The 12,347-nt window shown below is 40.7% G+C and overlaps 1 protein-coding gene across 1 annotated transcript; it reads left to right on the top strand.

The window, feature by feature from the left end:
- Positions 1-229: 229 nt before the first annotated feature.
- Positions 230-2,007, top strand: LOC138904252 (F-box/LRR-repeat protein At5g63520-like). The gene is made up of 6 exons (XM_070192758.1): positions 230-265; positions 459-563; positions 779-850; positions 961-1,056; positions 1,579-1,618; positions 1,805-2,007. The coding sequence occupies exons 1-6, from the start codon at positions 230-232 to the stop codon at positions 2,005-2,007; spliced, it is 552 nt and encodes a 183-aa protein (XP_070048859.1).
- The last annotated feature ends 10,340 nt before the right edge of the window (positions 2,008-12,347 follow it).

The raw sequence follows: 12,347 nt of genomic DNA on the forward strand, positions 1-12,347 counted from the left end.
TTGCTTTCACCATCACTAAAATAATATCCCATCCATTCCAGTTATGCGACACTATATCCTTATTAACTTGACTAAATATCTCACGACACGAGTTGACGATAGCCATGTAGCACCCATTTGAAAAAGTATTTATTATAAGTCATGTTTTGGAGTTTGCCAATCTGTTTAAAACAGAATGATAATTTTCTATATTTGAAAACATATTTAAGACCACAACTGGTTCCGCTATATGGATCTTTTAGTGACCATATTTGAAAAAAAAGAGGTTTGTTGCAGTAGGCTGACAACAATTGTAAAACTAGTCAATTTCATGATGAAGCACAAAAGGTCAAAGTCTTTAACAAAGTAGTATAGTGCCAAACAAATTTGGACACAAGGGTTTCTTCTCTGTTACCTCAAAATTTTAGTTTCTTGCATTTCTGTAAATTTAATGGTTTATAAATTGAATTCTGATGTAGGATGCTGTAAATGAGGCTGTTGACAAGGTTTTAGCAAGACCTATTCGACCCCAGTTCGTCATTGCTTCCATTGGTCCTTTTACCTTGCAGCAAGCTCAGCAACTTGTATGTGCTCTTCAATCTTATTATTAATGAAAAATCAATTATTTTTTTTAAAGTACAATTATAAGGTCTCTTTGTTCTATTTGCATTGTCAGTTGCTGTACGTTGCTGTCTTGTGAAAAAGTTCTGTTCTTGATTTCATCATTCCACTCATAGTTTTCTACAGTAGAAATAAGCTGTATATGCAGTTGTATGTGTGGTGTGTTCTTATTTTGCAGATAACTGGAAGATTTGGCTCCAAAAACAATTACTCTAGTATCTCAAGAAATATTTGGCCGGCAATGCAGTTAGTGATGAATTTCAAAAGGTTAGAGTAGAGGCTAAGACGAAAAAGGAGTTTTGCTTTAAATTTGTGTGCTTTTGTTTATGAAGACTGAAGTAGATAATCTTCCATGTTCAGTGGGAATGTATTGAGGATGATGATGAGACTCATGCTAATCTTGGGAATGAGAACCGGGGAGTTTTACTAACAGTTGGTTTCTTGCCAGGATTGAAAGTCAGTTTGATGCCATTGTTATAATAAACTCAGGTAAAATTCTGCTCTAATATTTTACCCTGGCATATTTAGAAATAAGTTCGTGATATTGAGAGGATGCTGAACTTTTATTATGGAGGTTGATTTGTCAGATAATGGAATTCAGTTTCATAAACTCCCTGCTTGAAATATGAAACAACTACTATAGTACTCTAGTTTTGCGTCGAAATGGAAATTGTGTTACCTTGATTCGTAATGGTTTAAATTAATACGGTGAGCACAAATATTAGAGAACTCTAGCACTCATGATTGATGAACTTGTGCTCTATATCAGGGAACACTCATCCTCTGTTTCTGGTTGCACATCACCGACGGCTATTTTGTTATTTTTTGTAAGTCAAATGTCTGTTATCTTTGTTTTTGGTCTTTCCACCTCAAAGAAAGAAGCTGACATATTACTCATCAAAATGATGCTCTGTATCTGTAATTCAGCTTTTCTCTTTGGTTTATTTTTCTCATAAGTCATTTACATGTTGGTGGTAGGACCAGGAAACTGACATGAAACCTGTTCTTCAAGAGTTGGGTGAGTTTTTTATCAACAAGTTTCTAGCTTTCCACTAATGAAACTTTATTTTCTTACATTTAGGGTTCTCATAAATCATCAAGGTTCTAAGACAAAAAAGGACGCAGTGTTGTCTATTTTCTTGATTCTGTTAGAAACATTACAAAAGTTCAAGTAATATTTCTGTGCATTTGTTCCTTTTCGTAGATTATGCCTTTTGCCGAGAGACTGTCATTGTGGGTGAAAAAGGTTCACAGTTCTTATACCAAGGGGAAACCTCAGTAAAGCTTTCTAATAACGAAGAATACAGTTCTGCTGCTGTTACTCTTTTCTTTCTCAGGGATAGGAGGAAGCCTCCTGGTACGCATTGTTTCTCAGCTGAAACTTTACAATTGAGCTTTAAATTGTGAACTTCTTTTGTTCCAAAGTAGTTACTGTTTCTTTAATTAATGGAGTTACTAATTCATTGAATTGACGAGAAAACCCCACATACAAAAAGACATGAGTGGGCTTCAGGTGGGTGAGACAAAGGTGTGTACAAAAGTTAACTAATGCTGTTGTGGGCTGTTGGGTTGTGATGTAGGCAAAGTTTGTTGAGCAGACATCGCATATCCATTGAGTTGGGAAAATTGTCCAAATATTGGCTTCTGAAAAGTGAAGTTTGGAGGACTTGACCTCAAGCTTGGCTTGGTGCGAACATCTATGAGGTTCCCGATTCCAATGAATTTTATTGTGGTAAAATATCAAATTACTCATTCAATTACAAAGAAAGGGATAGATTTGACTCAATTTTTCAGATCAATTTAATTCCTCAACTAATGATTAATCAAAGAATGGAAAGCTGGCAAGAATCTCAGTTATCCTTGTACATGAGCCTAAAAAATAGGTGTGGTAAGTATTAAAAGGAAGAGCAAGGAATAACGGACAATCAGCTACACAATGGGTGTGACCTGGGGATAGATATGCTGCACTGATGGGTTAACAAGGAGGGCTGGAGAAGGAACAAGTATGCTTAGCCATTTGATCCTGGCTCATCAAACTTCAGTACTAAACACTTAGCAAACACATTGAGAGACTTCTGACTTTGAGAAATTATCTAGGCCTGGACATAAAACACATTGAGAGAGGGGTGAATGGACTAAGATAAGGCTGAAATGCAGGGAAATAGTAGTATCTTAATGCTATTTTAGTTGCTTGGCAGAATGTGAGAAAGTGCAGAAACAGTGAGGAGAAAAGAAAGAGAACAAGATAATTAAGGGAAAGAAAGAGGGGAAGGAGAGGAAACTTGGGGAAAGAGATCTCGTTCCCCAAGATAATGGATCTCTGTGCATGGTTCTAGTGATAGGCAGCTGCTCTAATTTTCTGTTTACCTTGTCCACTAATTGTTGGGGCATTACTTTTAAGTTTTCTGATGCCTTTAGAAACAGTAGGTCTTTTGCCAGCCTTTAGGCCCCTTAATATTTGCTGACGTAAATGCAGTTTTGACCTGATATTTGTAAATCAGTTTCCTTATATATCGTTGATCTGCTTGACCCTATTTGAAATTAAAACGTTTCGTGGTCCCATATGTTTTACTGTAAAATTCTGTTCTATAAAGTTCTGAATCATGTGCCTTCTACTCATAAGATGCCATTAATTCTTGTGCCAGCTATTCTGGTGAAGTCGGAATTTGTTTGGATATGAATTTCACTTGATTTTCTTTTAAAGTGTTGTGAGTGGAAATCATTATTTCGCTTCAAATACTCTTCAAACCTATTTTTGAAGCTTCAAGTTCTTTATTCAAGCTTGAAATTTACATAATGGACCAGATTGTTGGACAAACATTTATATGGAAATATTATTTAAAATATTTGAGATAATATCTATGGCCAATTCATATTTTGAAATTTAAAGTTGTCTAATTGATGCAACATATCTTTGTTTTCTTTTCAAAATTGTTTAGTTAAATAGCTTCAATTCAGTGCATATCAAGAACATAATTCTCACTTTTCTTTCTGATTTAACTTCCACCAGTTTGAAGGTGATCTTTGTTGTTCTGCTCTCTACATTGGAGTTGCTAAAAGAAGAAAGTGCTCTATTGGGATGGAAAGAGCAAGTTGGATATATTTGCAGGAATTTCACGAGGTTTTAGGGTAATATATAGTGCTCAGGCTTGATCCTTCTTTTGATGTGCAACTCATGGTATTGGAATCTTCTAGATTACGTTCTTGGATAAGGTTGTCTTAACTTTTTTAATACTCATGCATTATGGTCCTTGGACATTTAAACACACTTCTGGTGGTCTTACTGGAAAGGGTATTTATTAATTATATGCAAAATTATCTCAGCCTTGTGTTTAGTTCCACTTAATTTTCATCGCCTTATTTGTGAGGTGGATAGTGTGTAAAGCATGCTGGAGGAGTATCTATATGTTAATGGTGTTGGTATTAGAAGTGGTGACTCCTTCAAATTCTACCTTGCTAATTCTGATATCGTACGTGCTTCTTTCAACAATGCATCAAACAACTTAAGATCTTGATTCTTGACTACCAAAATGATGGTCATACTAGTAGCAATAATGTAAATAGTCAGAAGAATTCAGCTTTTGGTTGTATTATGTTCTCCTGCTGTGGTTGTGGCGAGTATTTTGTTAAACCTGACATTGATTGCTCACCATTAATGGAGAACTTCCCTGAGATTACTTTTGCCGGAACTTTTTCTTCTGGAGAAATTGAACTTTTTCTTTGAAGAACATAGCTCTCTACGCTGCTGTTTGCACGTGTATAGCAATGTCTAACTGGTTATGTCATACACCCCTGCATTGCGATAGCATTATAGGTTTTAGTGTTAAAATTTACAACTGTGGTGACGCTCTCAGGTAGTGGCTAAAGATCATGTTGTGTTTCGAATATGCTTTTGTTCTTCTGGTATTGGAGTAGAGGCAGAATTGATATGATAGCATTGTGGTTTACTTCAACAAGCCATTGTGGGCTGTTACAGATACATGTAACACCCCAAACTTTATACAGAGTCTTACATCGGCAAAACACAAGAGGTTAGGCATATAAGTTAACAAGTCTTAGACCCTAATGACGCGTTTTAAAGCCGTGCAGGCCCAAACCCAGAGCGTAGTGGGGTGGACTGTTACACATGGTATCAGAGTCACTCTTGTGTCAGCCTTGCCGATGGTGGGTCAGAGTTCAACTGAGTTTAGGCAAATTCCGGTTAGGCGGGACAAACCTCAGTGCTGAGTTTAGGCGAATCCCATGCGGTGAGGCAAACCTCAACGGGCGAATCCCATGAGGTGAGGCAAACCTCTGCGATGACGCTGAGTCCATAAGAGGGGCGAGTCCCATGAGGTGAGGCAAACCTCTGCGATGACGCTGAGTTCATAAGAGAGGTGTATGTAACACCGTAGACTTTAGAAAAAGTCTCACATCGACAAAACACAAGAGAGATGCTGACATATAAGTTAACAAACCTTAGACTGTAGTGACGCATTTTAAAACTGTGAGGGCCTAGGTCCAAAGTAGACAATATCACTAGTGGGCTGGGTTGTAACATGCATGTTCTTGTCAAATTTGGTTGTTTTGGTGGAATCCTTTTGTTGTTAATGATAACAACAACAACAACAAAAATAAAACCCAGTGGATCTCATAAGTGAGGTTTGGGGAGGTAATGTGTACGCAACCTTAGCTCTACCTTATGAAGATGGAGAGGTTGTTTCCAATTGTTGTCAATGATATTCCTCTAAATTAAGCTTTGTGGATTGTTCCAAATTTTTCTTAGAGATAACTTTACAATATAAATTCTGCGTCATTCTGTCTTGTGCAGGCAAAGAATTGGGCTTAAAAGAAAATACATTCCCCTTGATTTTCATCTGTTCTCTTTTCTCTTTGCTAACCAGAAATTCTGCAAAACTTTTCCTTCCTTTCTTCATTTCATAGTTACCAAAACAATATAAGAAGCTAAAGTAATAGATTTTTGACCAAAAGGAAATTACTACTGAAAACAGAAACTTGTGTACATTTGTGATGGCTTGCTAATCATAGTAAGAATGAAGTTTGTGGTAAAGGCATAAATGCGAGTTATTGTATTTGAAATAGAAATAAAACAGGTCAAATGGAACAGAGTAATTTTAAAAGTTTCATGTGAACAATCTCACTTGAAACTAGCAAATTTAATTTCTTTTCTCTTTCGGAAAAGGACCAAATTTGTCCTGTACTATCCACTTAGGACACTTTTGCCCTTCCATTACAAAATTTAATAGCTAGGCATTTTATTTGCCCCTGCCATTACAAAATGGCACATATTTGCCCTTGTTGGTTGTGAAAGGTTTACTTTTGCCCCTTTTCACAAATTGCCAATCAACATTTTGTGATTAATTGCCCTTCTGCACAAATGGAAAAGGGAGAGGGAAGGAGTGATGAATAAGAGAAGGTTCAATTAATTGCCAAGTATCATTTTGTGATTTTAATACGCACAAATTGAGGATCAAAATGGATCCCTTAGTGAAAAAGGAAAATATAATCAAATTATTATACTGAAGCCAAAAGTAAATATTTCGCAAACTTTAGGGGTATTTTTGGACCCTTTTCATATTTATTTTTTATTTTTTATTTTTTTAACGGCTTCGATAGTGAAAAAGGGCAAAACTGATCTTTCGCAAATCACATGGGCAGTTTGTAACTACAGGGGTAAAAAAATATCCAATTATTAACTAAGGGCAAAAGTGTCTCTAGACAAATTTTTTGGCCCATTTCCGTTTCTCTTTTGGTCTACATAGTCATTGGAGCAGATGACAACATTTTAGAGAAAGCACGGAGGATTATGAGCTTATTTTCACAATCTTTTACAAAGATGCACTATTTTCCTTCAATCAATTTAGGAAAGTGTTTATTGGAAAACCGAATAACGTTAAATTTTGTGTATGGTTCTAAGGATATGCGATACAATTCGATATATATCGTGTAGAGAAATAGAGATACGTATATTCTTGACTATGAAAATGTAAATAGTGGGTAATAAGAATGAACGAGATAAAGTAAAACAAACATAAAGGAATATCTTTCAATCTGAGAAGTGATTTTTTTTCTCTGCCCTTTAGCTTACAAGGATTCCCCCTTCTATAGAAGAGAATCATTACAAAAAATAATAAAATAAAGTAAATAGTGGAAGGCCCATGATGACTTGTCCTCTCTCTCTTGGTGCGGTCGCAACGGCTCTTGTCTGTGAGCTCGATACTGGCTCGAACTCGTTACTGGGTCGGGCCCTTCGGTCTTGGCTCGAATTCGACCTTCAAGATGGGCGTCGCGCATTTCCGACCTCGAAGCAGTGCCTTGCGGATCGATTCGGTCACGAACTCGATAGGGTTATCGAGCCGACTCCTCGAGCGACCTTCGGGCTCGAAGCTCGTTAGTACCGATTTCGGAGCTCACTCCCAAAATCTCATTCCGACTTTTTAACACTCGAACTCGATCGAACGTAGGAAGGCCGAAATCTATTTCGACCGTATACAGATAGTCCCCTCGTTTCTCATGAAGGATGCGGTGAGAATCGATGTAATTTTTGATGGTTCGATCGGGTCATAAGCCGACGTTTTCATAGGGATCGATTATGACGTATGTGATAGCTGTCCCATCGATTCAGCCTTTCAAGGTTTTTAATGCTTGTCAGATGGCGGTCGGCCACCTGTGATATTGAACCGTCACGATACGAGCCTATAAATAGCTCTTCCATCTATCATTTACTTCTTTCACGCGTTCACTCCCCCAAATTTTCTCATCTTTTCTTCCTTTCTTGTTGCTACCAGAGTTTTGGTGTCGTCAATTTTTCACTTTCCTTTGTCTTTCTTCCTCCCATATCAATGGCCAAGACTTCGAAAAATGTGCCTCAGAAGGAGAAAGCTTCTTCTTCACGGCCGTCCGGCGATAAGGCGCCAGTGGAGCCGTCCACCTATGACTACATTCCTGGCCCGTGTACTCTAAAGATCAATTTTAAGATTGAGAATCCTTCATCCGTACCGGGTCGCACGTGTCGATGTATATATGCTCTATAACGGAGGGTCATCTCGAGGCCGTTAGAAAAGACTGCAACTAGGGTTCCGAGGTTGTATTGCAAATTCCATCCCCCGAAGAGAGTGTCGTCACCCATGTGGAGGGGTTTTTAAGTGTTTACACTTATTCCTTCACATTGGGTCCGGTTGACCCGGTGATCATCGATTTTTGCAAGAGATATTAGGTCACCCTTGGTCAGATCCATCCCTCTCTGTGGCGTATAGTAATCCTACTTCGCTTTTTCTCCACCAAAGCCGGGGGGCTGGATTTTTTCCTGAATCGCCTCATATGGATGTATCGGCCTCAAATCTTTCGAGGATTAATCAGACTTCATCATCGGGCATCGAAGGCTTTGATGTCGAGCATCGACGAAGACAAGGATCGGGGTTGGATGGGGCGTTACATTCGGGTGAGGACCTGTGACCTTATTCCGGAAGAGAAAATGCCGTTCCCCGAGGAATGGAATTTCGACCGTAAGTTGTTCTCATAAGACGTTGCCTTTTGTATCCTTTCCTGATTTTTTTTTATGTTTCTTCCCGATATACAGCTGCCCCTTGGATGCCACAAGTGGTGCCCGACCTCGAGGATTGGGTTCGGAAGTTAGCCTCGACTTCCTCTTGTGCCGAACGTGCATGGCGTGATTTGGCTAAAGGCAGATGGGAAGCCAAGAACCATGGTAAGGTTTTACTTCTCATTTCCTTCGAAGCGTTCTTTGTGCTCCATTCGTTACCGATTTCCTTTCATGCAAGCGTAACCAAGGATGCCGCTTTGAGGCCTTCGAGCGATGAAGAAGGAACCAAGTCCCTGGTCCCGAAATCGGGGAAAGACAAGAAGCGCAAAGCTGCCTCTCGATCAGAGTGCCCCAAGCCCAAAACTCGAAGGGTGAGGAGGAAAGCAATTGCCCTTTCGATTGACTCGGTCCAACGACTGAGAGAAAAAGAAGAAGAGGAAGAAGAAGAAGAGGAAGAAGGAGGCGCCTCGGCTTTGGTGTCCCGATTTGCCAAAGTTATCGAGGTCACCGAAGCCCCTGAACCGATGGCAGTTGTACCGGTCAGGGTTGACTCCGGGATTCCGAGTCTTGATCGGAACGCCCCAAGTGATTCACTTGGGACTATGACAGTGGGTTATTCGCCTTCTCTTTCCACCTTTTCTGAGGAGGCGTTAAAGGAAGCTCGAGAATTGAAGACTCCCGATATGGGCGGAGGCTCTAGTACAGGGGATCCCTTTCGGGATTGCTTTACTGGAGTCGGTGATGCTTCCGATATCGGGGACGCTTATCTTCTACTGGAAGAGGCCCAACGTTTCATTACTCGGGTAATGATTTTACTATACTTGGTTTCTTTGTTCTTTTTCGAATTTTACTCGTGTTCTTTCCCTACTGTGCAGGCCATTAGTAGATTTCGGGTCGACCTTAGCCAGTGTGATGTCGAGCTTCAGAAGGTCTCGGGGGAGAGAGATGCCTTGCAACTTCTTTGCAGCCAAAAGGACGAGGCTATAAAGGACCTCCAAGCGGATTTGGCTAAGGCTCGTGAAGAAGAGGCCGAACCTGACAAGCAGGTGAGCCTCGTTCTGTTAAAGTATGGGTTTGACGCGACTGTGGAAGTTAACCCTTCGTTGTCTCAGCTGCATCAAAAGGTTGAAATGATCGGGTCACTTCGGGAAGAAGTCGATCAAATCAAAGCTGAATGTAATCGGTGGAAGGAGACTATCGATCGCCTGGCTGCGGAAAAAGAGACCATTCTGACCAACTTATTATCGGCCGATGTCCAGCTTCGAAACGTTAAGCAAAAGGGTTTGGCTCAAGCTAAGAGGATCGAAGAGCTTGAAACTCAGCTTGCTGAGGCCAATGCCGAGGTTGAGTCATCGAAAATCTTGGCGGATAAGTCCATTGCCGTGTATCGGGCTGATGCCGAGGCTGCTCAGATGGAGGCACGAGAGGCGGCGGATACTGCCGACACCCGAGCACATTGGATTGCCGAACTTGCTAAATGTAGGTCTCGGAGGGAGACCCTTGAGGAGATACATGTTTGGGGTTTCGACCTTACTGAAGAAATAAAAAAGGCTAAAGAGCTCGAAGCTGAAGCTGAAGCCTTGGCTTCTGATGGCGATAATGATGACGATGACGGTAACAAGAGCGGATCCGAGTATGGGGGAGAGCCTGACAGAGAAGCAAATGCCCCTGAGGATGATCAGGAAGCTTAGTTAATTGTTTTTTTTTGTAATCAATCATGTCAAAATTTTTGTATATAGACAATTTTGGCCGATTTGTGAAGACTTTATGCGTGCCTTACAAATGTTTTCACGAGGATCTTAACAATTCAATCAAATTTGGACTTTGTAGTCTCTATTATTGATTTGTTCGAAGCGACGTAGCCTTTGGGCTTACTAGTTGAATTAATGATTCGAACTTGAAGAAATATAATCCGTAGGTGTAATAGTCGAGTGAGTTCTTTGCTTGAACTTGAAGTGAAAGTAGCCCGTAGGCTTTAATCGTCGAGTGAATGATTCGAACTCAATGCAATGTAGCCCGTAGGCATAACGATCGAAGTAGCCCATAGGCTTAGTGGTCGAGTGAGTGCTTGCTTGAACTCAAAATAAAAAGTAGCCCGTAGGCTTATCAGTCGAGTGAATGATTCGAACTCGATGCAATGTAGCCCGTAGGCATAACGGTCGAAGTAGCCCGTAGGCTTAGTAGTCGAGTGAATGATTCGAACTCGATGCGATGTAGCCCGTAGGCGTAATGGTCGAAGTAGCCCGTAGGCTTAGCAGTCGAGTGAATGCTTGCTCGAACTCAAAATAAAAAGTAGCCTGTAGGCTTTAATCATCGAGTGAATGATTCGAACTCGATGCAATGTAGCCCGTAGGCATAACGATCGAAGTCGCCCATAGGCTTAGTGGTCGAGTGAGTGCTTGCTTGAATTCAAAATAAAAAGTAGCCCGTAGGCTTATCAGTCGAGTGAATAATTCGAACTCGATGCAATATAGCCCATAGGCATAACGGTCGAAGTAGCCCGTAGGCTTAGCAATCGAGTGAATGATTCGAACTCGATGCAATGTAGCCCGTAGGCGTAATGGTCGAAGTAGCCCGTAGGCTTAGCAGTCAAGTGAATGCTTGCTGGAACTCCAAATAAAAAGTAGCCCATAGGCTTATCAGTCGAGTGAATGATTCGAACTCGATGCAATGTAGCCCGTAGGCGTAACGGTCGAAGTAGACCATAGGCTTAGCAGTCGAGTGAATGCTTGCTCGAACTCGAAATAAAAAGTAGCTTGTAGGCTTATCAGTCGAGTGAATGATTCGAACTCGATGCAATGTAGCCTGTAGGTATAACGGTCGAAGTAGCCCGTAGGCTTAGCAGTCGAGTGAATGATTCGAACTCGATGTAATGTAGCCCGTAGGCGTAATGGTCGAATTTAACTTGATTATGTTTGCATAATAAATCTCCAAATAGAGGAATTTTCCTTGGATATAAGATGCCGATAAAGAAGAGAACTTTCTTCGCACGTTATTACACATGTGATCATGTTTCGCGCCTGGGTTCGGGCCAATCTACATGAGCATGGTTCGTTTCGACCATTTGGCTCTTACAATTTTTCCTATTGGAACCCTGTTATTGTGAAATAACATTCTTGCATCTGAACTCGATGTATTTGAGGGCCTAAATCCCCCTCAGTATTCGAGGTCGATTGTAAAGAGGCCTCGGATATTGTTGTAAGTGCAGTATGATCAATGGTTGCCTCATTAAAAACCTTGCCGAAAAACCCATTTGGGATAAAACCGGTCTAAGGAAAAAAGAGTGCAACGCGTGCTTTCAAGCTAAAGATCCATCTTAGCCCTCGTTCGGACTTCTGCAGGGGTCAGTTTTGAAATGTAAATGAATATGGAAAGGTCGTACCTTAGCAGTAGTACCGTTTTAGATGTGATACATTCCAGCTGCTTGATAGCTGTTTGCCGTTTATAATGTCGAGCCTGTTTGATCCCTTTCCGATGTTCTCGAGCACCTGATATGGTCCTTCCCAATTCGGTCCTAGTTTTTCTTCGTTCGGATTTCGGGTATTGATGGTAACTTTTCTTAACACTAAGTCCCCGGGCTTGAAATGGCGGAGCTTGGTTCTTCGATTATAATATCTTTGATTTGCTGCTTTTGGGCAGCCAATTGGACGAGAGCAGCTTCTCGTCTTTCGTCCGATAGTTCGAGGCTAGTATTCATAGCCTCGTTATTTGATTCTTCCATCGCGAATCGAAATCTGGTAATGGGTTCACCAACTTCGACTGGTATTAATGCTTCGGACCCATATACTAAGGAAAATGGGGTCGCCCCCGTACTGGATTTTAACGTCGTCCGATATGCCCAAAGGACTTCGGGCAGGATTTCTCTCCATTTTCCTTTAGCGTCGTTCAACCTCTTTTTTAGGTTTTGAATGACAGTTTTGTTCCTGTGCTTCAACCTATTTAGAAAAATAGCCAGTCATAAATAAAATGAATTTGGCTTTACCTGGGGTCGATGGCAGAGGGCCGACGATATCCATCCCCCATTTCATGAACGGCCATGGGGATAGGACTGAGTGGAGTTGCTCTCTGGGTTGATGAATCATTGGTACAAATCTTTGACATTTGTCACATTTACGAACAAATTCCTTCGCATCTTTGCCCATATCGATCCAATAATACCCTGCTCTGATTTTTTTTTGAACTAATGTATCGGCTCCGGAGTGAC

This window comes from Nicotiana tomentosiformis, chromosome 2, assembly GCF_000390325.3.
Source record: "Nicotiana tomentosiformis chromosome 2, ASM39032v3, whole genome shotgun sequence".
Lineage (NCBI taxonomy): Eukaryota > Viridiplantae > Streptophyta > Magnoliopsida > Solanales > Solanaceae > Nicotiana > Nicotiana tomentosiformis.

Excerpts from the sequence above, each read along its gene's own strand:
- LOC138904252 (XM_070192758.1), top strand. The coding sequence starts at position 230 with ATGGATCTTTTAGTGACCATATTTGAAAAAAAAGAG. Across the intron at positions 266-458 it reads CCATATTTGAAAAAAAAGAG|GATGCTGTAAATGAGGCTGT; the intron begins GTTTGTTGCAGT and ends ATTCTGATGTAG. Across the intron at positions 851-960 it reads TTTGGCCGGCAATGCAGTTA|TGGGAATGTATTGAGGATGA; the intron begins GTGATGAATTTC and ends TTCCATGTTCAG.